This window comes from Terrapene carolina, unplaced genomic scaffold, assembly GCF_002925995.2.
Source record: "Terrapene carolina triunguis isolate 2854851 unplaced genomic scaffold, T_m_triunguis-2.0 Scaffold66, whole genome shotgun sequence".
NCBI lineage: Eukaryota > Metazoa > Chordata > Testudines > Emydidae > Terrapene > Terrapene triunguis.
The window spans coordinates 52160645-52178904 of NW_020664417.1; the positions used below are offsets into that span (position 1 = coordinate 52160645).

At 40.3% G+C, this 18260-nt stretch overlaps 1 protein-coding gene across 2 annotated transcripts in view; it reads left to right on the forward strand.

The window, feature by feature from the left end:
* Positions 1-18260, forward strand: part of PPAT (phosphoribosyl pyrophosphate amidotransferase) — a 58725-nt gene that overhangs the window by 26945 nt on the left and 13520 nt on the right. For both annotated transcript variants that reach the window (XM_026647926.1, XM_026647927.1), the window contains exon 2: positions 16401-16467. In XM_026647926.1, the coding sequence (XP_026503711.1) occupies positions 16401-16467 (67 nt within the window). The remainder of the gene's footprint in view (positions 1-16400; positions 16468-18260) is intronic.

The window sequence follows — 18260 nt, forward strand, 5'->3', positions numbered from 1 at the left end:
AATAATGTTTTTATAGCAAAGTTCTTACCTAAGGAGTCTTTTTCTGTTTTAGCTTCTATCCATTCTGTAGGCCTTTCACCTTCTTCATTATCTGATTTGCTTGATTGCTCTCCAGTGTTGTGTCCCAGAATGGTATCCAGTTCATTAAAAAATTTCATACTTTTACTTGTATTCCCTGAGTCTTGGGCATTTTTTACGCTTTTGTATTCATGTTTTAAGTTTTTATACTTTGTTCTGCACTGCTTCCAATCCCTTTCAATTCCGAATTTTTGAAGCCTAGCAGCAACCTGTTCAAATATTCTTTTATTTCTCACTGTTACTTCAAGTTGTTGCTGGATGTTTTTGTCTGACCATATATGTATTAGAGCTCTGACTTCATTGACGGTCCAGTGTTTTCCTCCTTCGTTTGCTACTGTTGGAATAAAAGGTGGATTTTTGGACGTCTCTAATATTGATGTTGGGTTACCTACATCAGGTGGGGTGGGGGAGAGACACAGGTATGAGTTACCTGCATGAGGTGGGGTGGGGTAGGGTAGAGGAGGGCAGAGAGAATGAGAGTGAAGGAAAATATTTTATTCATTTTTTTTCTTCACTTTTTTTACTTCACAACATTGGAGCAAATATAGATATAATATCAAGGTATCAAACAAAGCTGTTAATGATAAAACTGTATCTTCTGTCTTGTAAAGACAGTAATATAATTAAACCAAAATGCACTAACTCAAGAGAAGGATTTTTTTTTTTGCTGCTCTCCACCTCCAAAAAAATTAACTTTCAGAGGTGACGTATTTGCTGTTACTAGTACTTTATGGTGTAGTGCTTTACATTTTCATCATGATCTGAAAGGGCCGTAAAAACACTAATAAACTAGGCCCCATTCTCGCTAACATTTATACATCTGCTTAGCTTTATGCACACATGTAATTCCTTTGGGTTTGCACAGGTGCACAAAGTTAAGTGTATGTAAGGATTAGTAGAATCAGAGGCTTAATCCTTGTAAAACAACCCTGTTGGGGGAAACTGAGGCACGCATTATTTGCCTAAAATCACAAGAACTCAATGGAAGAGGTAGGACTAGAAGCCAATTGTTATAACTTGAAGCTTTGCATTTTCTCAATACAGTACAATGTAAAAGACTGACCAAATCAGAGAACTTACTGTGTATATTAGTAAAAATATTTTTATTTTATAAGTGGTTTAGATAATTTATTTCCTTTTCATTTGAAATTTTTCAAATTGTACTTTTTGCTAGCAACCACTAGTTTTAAATTTTTGGGGAAATTGGGGGAAGAACGCCACAATTTCCTAGTGTGTTGAAACATGTTCTCTTAATAAATATTTTTTAAAATTGTTTTATTTTAGACAGTAGTAGTAAATTCAATTAGGACTTCAGTTTTCTGATCAAATCAGTTTACAAAACTATTTTATTTTGTACTCATTTAAAACAATGAAATAGGATTAGGTCTTTCTAATAAATGTTTTTGTAGATTTAGAAAATTCATTATTTTCCTTTTTTGTTTTCTTAGTGATTTCACAGAGAAGTGCAAGCATGGAAGTGCAGAATAATTGGCATAAATTTCGCAATCAGTGTGCTGATGTGACTTTTTTGCCTTCACAACCATCCCTTTCCAAATGGCAAACCATGCTGTGGTGGTTAGATACTTCAGTCATTAAGTTCTGTATGGTGGCAAAAATGACCTTTGCTAGCACAGTCTGATTCAGTGAAGCATACTTACGTGAATAAACCTATTTGGTGATAAACTTGGTCTAGAGGGAATAGTCATTGTGCATGAGTCTCTATAAGCCATTCTACTCATAAGGAAGCTTTACTAATAGATAGCATTTTCCCCCCTTTTTTATTTTAATTATTAAGTCCCAAGTCAGAGTCTAGGAACCTCTGCAACTGCTGGCCCATTGATACACTACAGGTGGGGAGGCTACTCCCAGGTGACTTACCAACTAGTCTTTCTACATTTGCCTTAAAGGAGCATAGGATTGTTTCTTCTGCAGTTGAGTTGAGCACTACAGGAATAATCACACTGGATCACAGTGAACATCAAAGAAGCTTGAATTGGTTGCAGCTCAGAATTATTGGGGTTGCCTTGGTAGCTGATCTGCTTTCTCTTTGTATTTTTAGATATTTTTAAGTGGCTATCATTTTGCTATCTAAGAGCCAATCATTGAGGCTAGAGAGAGAAAGGAAGAAAAGGGCCCAAGGTGCAGAATGGGGAAGGTCCTCCATTAACTCTTCACATTCCACAATTCACGACTAAGGAGCATGTCATAGTTTGGTAGGGGTGAGGATTGTTTAGCTTTTGCATCTGGCCATCATTTCTATGGGTAAATCAGACTGCATATGAGCTAAACTTCAAGATTTGCATGACTTGAAATTGTTCTGGATTGGGTCTCAGTGCGTAGATGGATTGAACATTACTCCAGAATTTTTCACTTAAAAAATGTTGAAATGGGATGCTTTGACAAGTCTGAAATCTTTTTCAAAACTTTTCAAATAAATTTTTTTTGTCAAAACTGACCCTTCTCACAAGAAGTTATGGTTTTGAAAAATTAATTTTTTTTTAATGGAAAAAGTTTCAAAAATTCCCAACCAGTTCTAAAAATAATCTTGTCAATGGGATGGTTTTGGTAGCACAGTAATTCACAAAGCATACACTGTGATTTGGGCCTAAGCCTTATGCATTGATAAATGAAAGACTAAATACCTCACAGTTTTCATAGCTAAAGCTTTGCCTAAACTTTCTCACAATAGTACCCTTCCACTCTACTGTATGCAGGAATTTAAAAACAAATCCAGAGAATGAAGAGTGAAGTCATTGTTTTTCCTTTTGGGAGGTGCCCAGGTTCTGCAATGATGGGCACCAATAAAAGATAGGGCTTATACCTACTCTGCTATTGCATGGAGGTGCAAATAGTAGCAATATGCCCTCCTGAGGGTAATTCTAGGTTTACAATGGTGTCATTGTGCCAGGCCCACACTCAGAAGGGCCCCACTACGGTTGCCAGGCAGGAGCATTGGAAGCTCCCTAGAAGTGGGTGGGTGGGGGGCACCAGTGCCTGGACCAAGGCCCGCCCTCTGCTCTGCCCTTCCTTGTGGTCCTACCCCCACTCAGCCTCTTCCCTGGAGGCCCTGCCTGGCGTTTGCTCCTCTCTTCCTTCTCTCTCTCCCTCCCCCCCCCCCCCCCCCCCCCCCCCGCCCACCATTAAGGCAGGAAAACAGTTAAGGGGCCATGAACACCTTTTCCCCCCCGTTCCGGCACTCCTGTTGCCAGGAGTCCAGTTTTCACCCAGAAAGTCCGGTCAAAAAGTGGACCTCGCAGTTGACCGGACACTAAAAGTCCAGTTACAGAAGCAACCACAATCAGCCTGCCCACTAGAAGGGTGAGAAGAGTAGCTGCTGCTTCCTGGAGGAGCTGTAGCTCAGCTGGAGAGAGGACCAGCTCCCAGGGACCTGGCCCTGGCAGAGTGAGGTAGGTACCAGCTTTGTGCTGCCCCGGGGTGGGTTCCTGTATGCCTCCTCCCCCACCCACACCATGCTGTGCTTGCCTCTGGCCCCTGCCTCGCTCCAGGGACCACCTTCTACTCCTGCCCTGCCCAGCTGTGCCTGGCCCCTGCCTTACTCCGTGGACTGACCCCCTACCCCCGTCTCTTACAATTTTCCCCATGGGGTTCCACAAATATGTTTGGCACCAGGCCCACAAAAGGTTAATCTGGCCCTGCCTGAGGGTCACGATGCTCATGAGGGAATTCTGCCCTGAGAAGGATGACTGTATTCTACTGGGGAGTCCTCTTTAGTTTCCAGCAAGGGCTTCATAGGAACCTCACAGAGCGAGGTTGCACCAGTGATGTGCATCTCCCAGCCACTGTCTCCCTTGCCTGTGCCACCCAGCTTTTGATGCTGTGTTTGCTGTCTGCCAGCCCCTGCTGAAGGGGAAGTCTCAGATGTGTTGTATCATTGCAATTCCCCTCTGGCAAGATGTGTGCTAGCTTCTGCCAATGCAGCCCCTGGAGTGAATCTTGGCCTAGGTTTTTAAAAAAGAATTAGATTTTCTTCCAGGACTCAGTGTTAAGCTCTGTGCCTCAGTTTTCCCATCTGTACAATAGGGCGAATGGCACAGAAGTGCTAAAGAATAATATTCATTTAGATTCTCTATCCCCTTAATTATTGAGCTGAGTGTGAATTGTAAGCAAAGCTATATATATCAGGAGTGAAATTCTCACCACCTTTTGTCCCATGTAAAAGGGCTCTAAAGTCCCAGATCCAGTTGGAGGACAACTCCCTTGATGCAACTAATGTAATAAACCTTCACATCTCTTTAATAAAATTTCTATTCATCTAGCTTTCAGTTGGAAAAAGTTTCCTACTTAATGAGTGTAGACATGCCTCACATTCCAGTCAAAAGCTCATAGTCTGTGTGTGTGGGGGGGGAATGTATATTTGGGTTTTCAGATCTCAGTCCTGCCAGTCAACTAACTGGTCCTGAGGACTTCTTGCTGGGGAAGCAAATGTTTTACATTGCTTATGTCTCTGTTGAACGTGAGTATCCTTAGTAAAGGCATTGTTGCAGCTAAACAGTTCCCAGCTGAGTTGTTGGGTCATCGGTGAGCCTGTGGATTTGCTTGCCAACCCCCTGCATGAAATTGGAATCCAGCTGCTGTGGATGCTATTGGGGTCTTGAGTTGTTCATCTGGTAGTCTACAGCCTAGGTCACCGGATTCTGTTTTGTTAAATCCCTGCAGATCTCCTCTGTGCTCAGCCCATTTACTCATAGATTTGCCAATTTGTGCAGAAATTGCATGATGGCGGAAATTCCACAGATGACACTGCCTCACATGCTATCATGTGACAGGTCCTCAATTAGTATGTAATAAAATACTCTTAAAATAAACTGAGTTAATCTGATTAGCTGTTGCAGGGAATGATTTTTGAGGGTGAAAGCTGATCATGCAGTCAACAAATTGGTCATGCAGTGGTCATCTGCCACCTATAGTAGTTAACATCCAGTTGTTCATGAGGCTGCTGAAATTTAAAACTAGAAGGTGTAAAGAGAGCAATACTGTGTCTGATGTAAAGTTACATTAATCAGAAACTGACTGCTGATGTACTGACGCTAATGGAAGTGGTTCCTAGCAAGACACCATTATTTTACTCCTTTTAGTTTTTCTAAGATGCAATGAGAAATACATCTAATAGCAGTGTTTTGCTTTTCTCCCCACACCATCATACTGTACCTAGTTCAATTGGTCTGACATGTGAAATAAAAAGTAATGGATCCTCTGGGACATCCTCATCCTCTTCTAATGCAACTGATATTTCACCTGAAGGGGGTAGGGAAAGAATTTTCTTATAAACAGATATGGAATAAATCTATCTAGACGATATTGCAATGTGTAAACTGCAGTCAATTCACAGTGGCAAATTCATTTGCTTACAAGCATAGAAATGTAGGCAGGAAGTAACTAATCATAATGGGATAGATGTGTTTCTGAACTTTTTAATATATTCATTTTACTGCATTAGAAACCAATTTTAAAATACATGTAAAGAAGAGCGATGATTTACCTCTTTTGGCTCATATGTGCCTTTTTGCTTCTGTTTGGGTGGGCTAGCCTATTTTTCAGAATATACATCCTACTAGCCCAGGGGTGGGCAAACGTTTTGGCCCAAGGGCCACATCTGGGTATGGAAATTGTATGGCAGGCCATGAATGCTCATGAAATTTGGGGGTTGGGGTGCAGGAGGAGGTGAGGGCTCTGGCTGGGGGTGCGGGTCCTAGGGTGGGGCCGGTGTTGGGGGTTCAGGAGGGTGCTCTGGGCTGGGACTGAGGGGTTCAGAGGGCAGGAGGGGGAATCAGGGCTAGGGCAGGGGGTTGGGGCGTGGGAAGCGGTCTGGTGCACAGGCCCCAGGCGGCGCATACCTCAAGCAGCTCCCCGAAGCAGCAGCATGTTCCCCCTCCGGCTCCTATGCAGACGCGTGGCCAGGCAGCTCTGCGCGCTGCCCTGTCCGCAGGTGCCACCCCTGTAGCTCCCATTGGATGTGGTTCCCGGCCAATGGAAGCTGCAGAGGGGGCAGCGTGCTGAGGCCCCTGGCTGCCCCTATGCGTAGGAGGCGGGGCGGGGGGCACAAGCCCCGGACCTCGCTCCCTGGCGGGAGCAGGACAAGCCCTGGGCAGGATTAAAACATCTGGAGGGCTGGATGCGGCCCCCCGGGCTGTAGTTTGCCCACCCCTGTACTAGCCTGTCATTTCAAATTAAAAAACAGAAGCAAAAACCCCAAATATGCACAATTTCCAGATGGATCCATATTATCCAAAGCAAGTTTATACAACAATAAAACAGCTAGAATTATTGCAAGAATAGCTTTTAAATGTGATAAGGGAAAAACTGAATTAATAAGGTTGGACCAGAACAGACATTTACTTGATTGAACGCTAACCTTTCGTATGGTGTCCCTCCATGAGTTCTGAGCAAACACCAGACAGGTGTATAATCCATGCATGCTTAAGTGAAGTTCTGAATCTGAAGAATAATTTTGATTAGCCAAGGAGAGTAGATGGATTTGTGTGACCTACCTAGTTGGAATGGAAATCATCCATTTCAGCATTTCCAAACATCCTATAAACATGGTATGTTTTATTTAGTGTTGAATAACATTTACAATACATTTTTTGTTACTGCTGAACAATTTGAGTTAGGGATATCTGTGGGACAGGTAGTGTATTGTTGCACTGCATGTCTAGTCTGTATACATACATGTAGTATTTACACAGTGCTGTTAGAATATCTGATATTAACCTGATATTAGACAAAATTAAAAATGGGATTTAGACTCTGAAGATTGAACCCTAAGTCCCATGACTTGCAATGAGACTTAGGCAGCTAAGCCCAGATTTTTAAAGGTGTTCAGACCCTGCGTGGCCCAAAGGGGTGAAGTCCAGCACAAAATGAGGGCTGGCCGTGGTGGAGAGATACTTCATCCCTCTCTGACCTTGTGGAAGATACTCAAATTAAAATAGCTACAGGATGTATTAGCTGGTTTTTGCATTTCTTCTCCTCTCCTTCCCATTCAGAGCATTGGGGGACACTGGGTGGGAGAACAGGGCTTCCTATGGATGCAGAGTGTTCTGTTTTTGTTGTTTGTTTTTTCCCTTTAAGAGTGTTAGTTTCAGGTCTGCCCCAAAGACCCTTCTAAACATAAAATCATAGAAGTGTAGGACTGGAAGGGACCTCAATAGGTCATCTTTAAAAAAAGGGAAGAAGGAGAACCCGGGGAACTACAGACCGGTCAGCCTCACCTCCGTCCCTGGAAAAATCATGGAACAGGTCCTCAAGGAAATCATTTTGAAGCACTTGGAGAGGAAGGTGATCAGGAACATTCAACATGGATTCACCAAGGGCAAGTCATGCCTGACCAACCTGATTGCCTTCTATGATGAGATAACTGGCTCTGTGGATATGGGGAAAGCAGTGGATGTGATATATCTTGACTTTAGCAAAACTTTTGATACGGTCTCCCACAGTATTCTTGCCAGCAAGTTAAAAAAAGTATGGATTGGATGAATGGATTATAAAGTGGATACAAAGCTGGTTAGATTGTAGGGCTCAACGGGTAGTGATTAATGGCTTGATGTCTAGTTGGCAGCCAGTATCAAGCAGTGTGCCCGAGGGTTGGTCCTGGGGCTGGTTTTGTTTAACATCTTTATTAATAATCTGGATGATGGGATGGATTGCATCCTCAGCAAGGTCGCAGATGACACTAAAATGAGTGGAGAGGTAGATATGCTGGAGGGTAGGGATAGGGTCTAGAGTGACCTAGACAAATTGGAGGATTGGGCCAAAAGAAATCTGAGGTTCAACAAGGAAAAGTGCAGAGTCCTGCACTTAGGATGGAAGAATCCCGTGCACCACTACAGGCTGGGGACCGACTGGCTAAGCAGCAGTTCTGCAGAAAAGGACCTGGGGATTACAGTGGATGAGAAGTTGGATATGAGTCAGCAGTGTGCCCTTTGTTGCCAAGAAGGCTAACAGCATATCGGGCTGCATTAGTAGGAGCAATGCCAGCAAATCGAGGGAAGTGATTATTCCCCTCTATTTGGCACTGGTGAGGCCATATCTGGAGTATTGCATCCAGTTTTGGGCCCCCCACTACAGAAAGGATGTGGACAAATTTGGAGAGAGTCCAGTGGAGGACAACGAAAATGATCAGGGGGCTGGAGCACATGACTTACAAGGAGAGGCTGAGGGAACTGGGCTTGTTTAGTCTGCAGAAGAGAAGAAAAGAGTGAGGGGGGATTTGATAACAGCCTTCAACTACCTGAAGGGGGGTTCCAAAGAGGATAGAGCTCGGCTGTTCTCAGTGGTGGCAGATGACAGAACAAGGAGGAATGGTCTCAAGTTGCAGTGGGGGAGGTTTCGGCTGGATATTAGGAAACACTATTTCAATAGGAGGGTGGTGAAGCACTGGAATGGGTTACCTAGGGAGGTGGTGTAATCTCCACCCTTAGAGGTTTTTAAGGTTAGGCTTGACAAAGCCCTGGTTGGGATGATTTCGTTGGTGTTGGTGCTGCTTTGAGCAGGGGGTTGGACTAGATGACCTCCTGTGGTCTCTTCCAACCCTAACTTGTACCAGTGCTTAACTACCCTGACAGGTAGGAGGATTTCCTAATGTCCAACCTAAACTTCCCTTGCTGCAATTTTAAGCCCATTGCTTCTTGTCCTATCCTCGGAGGTTAAGGAGAGATTCCCCCCCTCCCCCCCCGCCTCCTCTTAACATCCTGTTAGGTACAGTAGAACCTCCAATTTATGAACAACTCTGGATTGGAGGTGGTTCGTAACTCTGAAAAAAATGTTATGGTTGTTCTTTCCAAAGTTTACAACTGAACATTGACTTAATACAGCTCTGAAAATTTATATGCAGAAGAAAAATGCTGCTTTTAACCAACTTCATTTAAACAAAACAAGCACAGAAACAGTTTTCTTGCCTTGTCAAATCTTTTTTTAAACTTTCCCTTTATTTTTATTAGTAGTTTACGTTTAACACAGAACTGTACTGTATTTGCTTTTTGTGCGTATCTGCTGCTGCCTGATTGTGTACTTCTGATTCCAAAGGAGGTGTGTGGCTGATCACTCAGTTTGTAACTCTGGTGTTCGTAACTGAGGTTTACTGTACTTGAAAACTGTTCTGTCCTCCCGCAGTCATCTTTTCTCCAGACTAAACTAACACAATTTTTTCAATCTTTCCTCCTAGGTTACGTTTTCTAGACCCTTAATCACCTTTGTTGCTCTCCTTTGTACTTTTTCTAGTTTGTCACTATCTTTCCTGAAATGTGCCCAGAACTGGACACAATACTCCAGTTGAGGCCTTAGTAGCTTGGAGTAGAGTAGAAGAATTCTTCTTGTGTTTTGCTTACAGCACTCCTGCTGATACATCCCAGAATATTTGATTTTTTTGCAACAGTGTTACACTGTTGACTCATATTTAGCTTGTGATACACTACACCCCACAGCTCCCTTTCCGCAGTACTCCTTCCTAGGCAGTCATTTCCCATTTTATATATGTGCAATTGATTGTTCCTTCTTAAGTGGAGTACTTTTGCATTTGTCCTTATTGAACTTCTTATTTACTTCTGGACAAATTGGAGAAATGGTCTGATCATTTTGAATTTTAATCCTACTCTCCAAAACATCAGCAGAAGAGCAGAAAATCTCGTATGAAATCTTTTCTTTTATTAGAAATAATGAAATGGCTAAGACATACATTTTTAAAGGATTCTGTGTCAGAAAATAGATTTAAAAATTCAGTTTAAAAACATTCTTATTGAGAGTTATCACTTCAATGAGAATTTCCCCACTGACTTTAATAGAGTAGGATTGGGCCCATAATGCATTATCGTGTGACTTTCCTGACTTGTGTATTTGAATGCACAATTCTTGCATACTATTCTTACAACCACCGTTTGTCCCTTGTTACCTATGTACTAGTTGTAGGTTACATTTATGTTTTAATGTGTGTGTTTTGGCTGAGTTATGGTTGAGTGAAGTTTTGCATTTCAACTCCGAACTATTCATATTACATTATTGCCACTGACTATTTAATTTTTGTGTTTTATAAAGAAGAATTAAAACCAAATGCACAAACGCTTCCCTTATTTCCTTTTCTGTATAGACATTTGAATGTACCACTATTACATCATACTTTAGAAATCAGATTTTTCACATGCCCCAAAATGCAGTATGTTCCACCAAGGATACAATTTTTTAAATTAATACCCTGGATTGGGGTTCATTAGAAAGGCTGGCTAATTGTTGGGTTCTTTCTGAAGTTATCTTAAAGATATTCAGGATAAGAGATGTGAAACATTAATTGAAAATGTCCCATAGTGATTTAAGGTTCAAAGGAAGCAAAGTTAAAATGAACCATTTGGGCAAACCAATTTAAAACATGCAGGATAACCTAGAGTTCAGGGGTGAATCCTCAGCTGGTGTAAATGGTCATAGCTCCACTGAAGTCAAAAGAGCTATAGCAATTTATACCAGCTCAGGAGCTGCCCCCTGAACTTCTGTGCATTATTTAAAATACAATCTAAAAATGGAAGGTAACAGTAATGTACAATGCACAATACATGTTAATATTAATTATTTTAACTAAATAGCTTCAAATGGCTGACGTGTTATAGAACTACATTCATGTTAATTTTTAAAATGTCTTTAAGATTAAAAACTAATAATTTGATTCTTTTCTTAAAACATGGAAAATCACACTTTCCTAATGGTAAGAGCTGTCCACTTGCATTGTAGAGGGAGTTGTACAAAGGAGAGTTAGGCATCCAACTCCCCTTTGTGCCGTTGAAAATCTCCCCTGTACTTAATTGATTTTTGTTTTGTAAAAATGATTCACAGTTGTAACTTAATCCAAACCTCTTCACATTGTGGGAGCAAATTGGGTTCTGATTTGAATCTCTGATCTGTGTTCTCCCTCCCCCACCCCCATGATTCTGGTACTGCTGTAGATGATAATGAATACCAGGGGGGCCTTTTTCTTGTTGCCAGTTGGGATGTGATTGAAATCTTGTAACAGCATCGCAGGGGCTTCTGGTACTGTGAGATCACCAACTGCAGCCCTGATCTAGCCTCAAACCTGAACCCTCACCTAATTCTAATTGTGATCAAAACAGTGTCTCCTCAGCCTCTCTCTAATTGTCTTGTCTCTTCCACCTCTCCCTGTGATATGGTAAATCCCAGTGTAATGCTAATGACGCTCACATGCACACTGAGGGGCTTTAACAGAACCTGATGTGCAACTGGTTTGGTAAATACCACCATTTCTTCATATTTAAAAATGTCTTTTTAATTATTTCTGTCTTGCTTCAGGATGATCTCTGTTTATATCACTTTAAACATAAATGTTACATGACTAATAAATACACTAATAGCTTCTTTCAAATGTTAAATGTGTTTATCAAATACTCAGTGCACAAATGTAATATAATTTTGTAAGCCATGCATTTCCATTTCATTGTATTAACATACTTCACAATTAATAATATTCCATTTAAGGGAGTAAATCTTCTTCTTAAAATAGTAATAAAAATATTCTAGAATTAAACATCTTTGACTTCAGACCTGACAATTATTTATTTAAAAAAAAACAAAAAATTTATAATTGGGAAATTTGTAATATAGTATATTCTAGAATAATTAATTTTCTTTCTGAACTAAAGCTCTAAAAACCTGTTGCAAAGTATTACAAATATATTCCAAAGAAATGTTTTTAGATGAATAGTAGGATCCAGTTGCACAAGGTACAGAGCCTCTGCGGGACTGGACCTTTCCAGCAGTTAGTGTAATTTGTTAAGGTTATGCTGTATTTACAGACTTCAACACTGGTGGTGCTAACCTTTTTTTTTTTTTTTTTTCTTTCCCCATCTGCAAGGGATGTATCAAGTCAGTTGCTGTTCTAACTCTGTTACTAGGGCCATATAATGTGGCTTTTAATCTTAACAGATTTATTGTTTTTTGTGCAAAGACAAGAAATAGAAGAGAAATTAATTTTTACCTTCAGTGTTCTCTGTGGTAGTGCTTATGTTCAGCTGTCTCTCAGTTGCAGAGCACCTGCCGTTTTCGTCCTCTGTTAATTGTATGACTGGTTCATATTGCAATATAGCATCCAGATCATGAAAAAACTTCATGGTTTTAGTGGCATCTCCAGAGTTGTGGGCATATTTAACTGTTCTGAATTCATACTTCAGATTTTTATACTTTGCACGGCACTGTTTCCAGTCTCTGCAAACTCCTAACTCCTGTAGTCTTTTAGCAATGTAGATAAATATTCCTTTATTCCTTAGTGTTCCATGAAGTTGTTTTCTTATGTTTTTTTCTGACCAGACGCTTAGCAAGGCTTTAACCTCCTCTTCAGTCCAATGCTTTCCTGCTCCACTCTCCATGTTGAAAGTGACCTGGAAATGATTCACTATTTCTAGCCAAGGTTTTGTTTCCTAGGAAACCAGACGGCTGGTTGTCAGTAAGCTCCACAGAGATGAAAGGATCTAGTTTTACTGGCTCAAGCTGCCTCAGGGGAGTAACTTGAGAAACTGCCAAATAAGCAGGCTCTATATTAGAAGCAGACCAATAAAACAGCTCAGACACAAATGAAGTGTAATCTAGTACCTAGTATTCCACAAGATAAAAAATAAACTCAGGGTGTCTACTTGCTTTAACCCTTCTTATTCATATATTTTAAATATGATTACTATTTTTAATGTTTTAAGAAAGAAAGTAAATGAGATTTTTTTTTTTTTATGATTATCTCTTGTGTTGTAGTTTGTTAGGAATTAATTAATTATACATTGTAGCAAGTTTTTATTTTTTTGCAGCCAGTTTTACATTTTGGAACCTAAAAGATGTTGGTAAGAGTTCTCATTAAGTTACAAATTATGATTGTATTTGATATTGTATTAGCATTAAAAATACACATTGGAATCATCCACGTTTTAAATTGTCTGTATTTTATAAAACTCCTATTTTATTCTAGGATTGCTCATGAGTACAACTGATTTAAACAAAAAAGCTGAAAACTAAGGGCAGGTCTGCACTATATCAGTGCAGCTGTATTGCGTCTGGTGAGGATGCACTATGCTGACAGAAGAGTGCTCTCCCATTGGCATAATTACTCCACTTTGGCGAGAAGCGGAAGCTATGTTGATGGGGGTACAGAGCTCCTGCCAAGCTCTGCACATCCTATTTCAGAGGGTTCACTACCTATTAGGGTGTGTGTGTGTGTGTTGGGAAGGCAGGGGTTGCTACAGGGGGCAATGGGGGGGTGGTTTTGGGGGGGGGAGGTGATGAGGGTTGGATTCAGAGTTTGAATCAGTGAAAATCAGAGGCATTACACCGAATGTTAACTGCATCTATCTGTCTTTATTTGATTTTGCTATGATATTTGGATGGCCATGATCAACATAGAAATGGCCTAAATTTTTAAAAACTCTGTTTAAAGTCGATGAATGTACTACACCCACCTTTAAGTTTTCCTGCCAATTTTTGTGTCTACAGATGCATTTTTTTCTAAGCAAAGTAAACTGGTGAAGGTGGGAAAGAAATTTTTCTGTAACTATTGTTATAATAAATTTTGGTATTCCAAGAAACAATAGCAAAGAGAATTTTTTTGGGACAAAAGTGGTCTTTTTAGGGATGTCAACAATTTTTAAAAAATCACAATAAATAATGAGGTTAAAACAAACAATACAAAATGTAGTGCTCGATTTTATATTATTTCAAATATTTGTACTGTAAAAAATGAAAGAAATAGTACTTTTCAATACATCTCATACAAGTACTGTAGTGCAATCTCTTTATCGTAAAAGTGCAACTTACAGTTGTCAATTTTTTAACATAACTATACTCAAAAACAAAACAATGTGAAACTTTAGAGTCTACAAGTCAAAGCATGAAGGGGCGAACAAATGTTTAACGTATCTAGCACATAAATACCTTGGAACGACGGCTACCAGAGTGCCATGCAAATGCCTGTTCTCACTTTCAGGTGATATTGTAAATAAGAAGCGGGCAGCATTATCTCCCATAAATGTAAACAAACTTGTTTTGTCTTACCGATTTGGCTGAACAAGAAGTAGGGCTGAGTGGACTTATATGAGGTGAATTGAAAAATGCTGTTTCTTTTATCTTTATTACAGTTCAGATATTTGTAACCAAAAATAATATAAAGTGAGCACTGTACACTTTGTATTCTGTTTTAATTGAAATCTATATATTTGAAAATGTATAAAAACATCCAAAAATACTTATAAGAAATTTAAATTGGTATTCTATTGTTGTTTAACAGTGCGATTAAAACTGCAATTATTCATGACTGTTTGGTTTTTAATCTAATTTGTTTTGCATTAATTGCATGCATTAACCGCAATTAATTGATAGCCCTAGTTTTTTTTATTTTTTATTTTTTTTAAGTTGAATGCCCTTTAGCACTTCACTTTACACATAGGTGGTATTAATGACTTATAAAATAACTTTGAGACTTGGACATAATCAATGGTAGAAAATTATAGTTATTGTTGGGATCAAGCATATTGAACATTTGCACCTGATTCTCCTGTTTTTTATAAGATCTTTTCTATATATGGAATTATTCATGAATAGTTACTGCACTTTAAATGCATGCCCTGCCTTAATCAGAATTAACTTTTCAAGTAGACAAGCTGTTACAGTAGTATAACCTCGAGAATGATTCCAATGATGCCAATTGAGTTATACTAGTTTAATGTTAGAGCAGAATCACATCCTATTATACAAGACCTGTAGCAGTTTTCTATGTAAGTAATCTAACAGACTTTCCCTTTCATCTGCATTAAACTACGTGTGTTTGTGTGTTTTTGTTTGTGTTTCTTGGCTACAGTTTGTAGGTGCATTCTACAGACATTTTTATTTTGGGGTATTCGATCTTTGAGCAATTAAAGGATTCATTGGGAATTTACCAGTAGCCCAAAGACCACATATGCATCGATTATGGTTAAGGCTACAATTTAGTCATAGGTATTTTTAATAAAAGTCATGGACAGGTCACCGGCAATAAACAAAAATTCACAGCCATGACCTGTCCATGACTTGTACTGTGAATACCCCTGACTAAATCTTAGCTGGGGGGCTGCTGCTCTGGGAGCCCCGCCCCCGGGGCCAGCTGCCTGCACTGGCCACCTTAGCAGCAGCCAGTGCAGCTAGCCCTGGGGCTGCTCCAGCAGTGGCCGATGCGGCTGGCTGCAGGGCCACTCCAGCAGCGGCTGGTGTGACTAGCCCTTGGGCTGCCTGAGCAGCTGGCCCCGGGGCCAGCCGCTTGGGTGGCCCTCTGCTCAGCCACAGTGGCTGCTGCAGAGGTCACGGAGGTTGTGGAAAGTCACGGAATTCGTGATTTCAGTGACCTCCATGACAGACACGGAGCCTTAATTATGGTCCTAGTATGTAACACTCAATCTTGTCCAAGCAGACTTTAGATGAAGGTAGAGGAGCTGAGGTGCTGCAGCCTGCATCTCTTTATATTTAAAACAAAAGAAAAAAAGATGCTGTGGGCTGCATTGTAGAACTTAGTGGGCTGGGCTGCACTTTGCCCACCGTGACACATTGCTTCCATCTGTGTTGTCTTGCGGTTAACGGCCATTTCCAGACAATGAGCAAGACTGTGACTGCCTTGGAGAGCAGGAAAGAGGCCAGAAGAGCCCCTATAGCTTGAGCTGATACGAAGCTTCACTATTTGAGTTCGGCCTTCAGCCTGAGACTGATTTTATGTAAAAATAATTGTCTTTCTCAGTTCCATTGAAAGCCTACTTGGGAAAAGAAGTTAAGGTGTCCACTTCTGCATTTGAGTGCTCAAAAAAGTGCTTGGATATAGGAATCCAAATACCTGTTGTAGGTGGTGATTTTGAGCTCTCATTTTTGTGCCTGAGCTTAAAAAATTGACCCACCGTCTGAGGCAAAACGTGTAATTGGGTTGAACATAAGTTTGCCTTTTCTGAGCTGTAGATGCTCATCAGATACTGCCCCCATTAAGTGGCATTTCAGTTTAAGGAGCTGGTAGTATTTTATGTCCACCTTGAAATTAGACTATAGAAAGTTAGCAGTAAGGACCCAATCCAGTGCCCATTGAAATTAATGGAAATACTTTAATTGATTTCAGTGGGCTTTGTATTGAGCCTTAAATATTTTATAATCAAGTGCAACATGAACATACAAAAACCATATTTTGATAAGTCTCTAAAAATAGAGCACTTAAGACATTTTTAATACAAATTGTTATGTTTTATGCTTTACAAGTTAATATTTTGTTTGGATGTTGTGTTCTGTGAACCCTTCAGTATTTATGCTAATTTTGTCCACAGGGGCCAAGAAAGTGGTGGAATTGTGACAAGTGATGGAGACTCAGCCCAAACATTTAAAGTGCACAAGGTAAAATTAACGACTTTTTACTATTTTGTTGTCATTTTTAAGAAGTAAAAATCTAGTCTTTACATAAAAATTCAGTCTTTAAAATAGAGAGAAATAAGGAGTACTCAAAGGAAAAGTCAGGAAAAAATAACACACTTCCACCTGGGGTGCACAAGGAGAGTCTCTGCTTGTTCCAGGAAATAGGAATAATAAGCAAGAGACATGACAAATTCTTGTTATTTCCTAAGAGTACCAGGTTCGGTTCCTTAACTTACTGCTATATAGACCAATTTTAAACTTGTTTAAAAAAAATCAACAACAAAACTCAGACCAGGTTATCCTTCAAGTCCACTTCAAGCTTTCGAAGAAACAAGGTGGGTGAGGCAATATCTTGTCTCTTTCACCAACAGAAGTTGGTCCAATGAAAGATCACCCACCTTGTTCTCTAATATCCTGTGACCAACACAGCTCCAACAACACTGCAATTAATTTTTCACTCCAGTAAAAAGCAGTCTGCTCAGCTGTCAGAACCAGAGCCCTTTTGTGCTAATGTGTTCGCCTGGTGAGTTGAAAGGGTTTGATGCTGGCAGTTCTAGGTACTGATGTGTGAAACCAGCAGCGTTCTAGTGGAATGGAGGGAAAAGAGTGAGACGAAAAAAGAACATACTCTGTGAAATTAGCTACAGATTAATGCCTGGAAGCAGATGCACCTATGGCTGACTCGGGTTTCAGTAAGTGTCATGGCAGATGCTTTGAAGTGTTGAACTCTGCACACAAAAATTAATAGATCCAGAGACTGGAAAGAAATCTGAAAAATCCTCCATCCATTTCCAACCTGATAGAAACCCGGAGGGTGCCAACAGGCCTAAAATGGCCAAAGCCCCAAAAGGTCTTAGGCCAAAGCACTTAAAGTGCTCTAGAGAATTTACTTCCTATATTTCCACTGAGCTGACGTCAGGAAGTGAAATACAAGATAACCAACTACCCTCCTGCAAGGAACGTAGGGATTGGAGCTGTGTCAGTTAAAATGGTATCTTCTGCCCAGAGGTCCTTCACTGACCTCAGTGCTAGAAGGGTCCGAGTCCCAGGAAGTGGGAGCGTGCCCAGCAGGACAGAGCTCTCACACTAACATGTCCTTAAAGCAGAGCATGAGAGTTTCCTACTTAGCTCACACTGGAGAAACAAAATCCAGGAGTGAGGATCCTGCACTAATGCAGACTCTCAGCTGATAAACTGGCTCAGTCTTTGCTTAATCCAATAACAGATGAGGGGGAGGTATCTCATAGCCTTTTGTTTTTAATGCTACTTTTCTTCCTATCCTTTAGCACTTTTAATTCATATTCTTGCTTAGGACCCTGTTCTTGTTTTGAGCTTCCACTTCTTTTTAGGTTATGGGAGACTTCCACTTCTACCGTTAGCACTTCCTTTAGCAGACACTATAATACTTTATATTGATTCCATAAGAGTTGTGGAGAATGACATTTGAGCATATCCATATTAAGAATTAAATATGATGACTGCATCATCTCAGAAAGCTTTAATATTACAGCAGTTGCATAATATGATTTCTCTTATCCTTGGGATATGTCTTGGCTGCAGTATTTAAATTCTACAGTCACTATTATTTAAAAACGAAAACTTGAAGGGCACAAACCAGTGAATATGGTCTTGTCCTTGAAGTTGTTCTGGTTTAAAAATTGATTTAATTAAACTGGTGCAAATTCCTGTAGGACATACTTTTTATTAGTTTAAAATTGATTACTTCTGCTTAGCTTGCACTTATGAATTTACTGACCTGACCCCCAGACCATTTT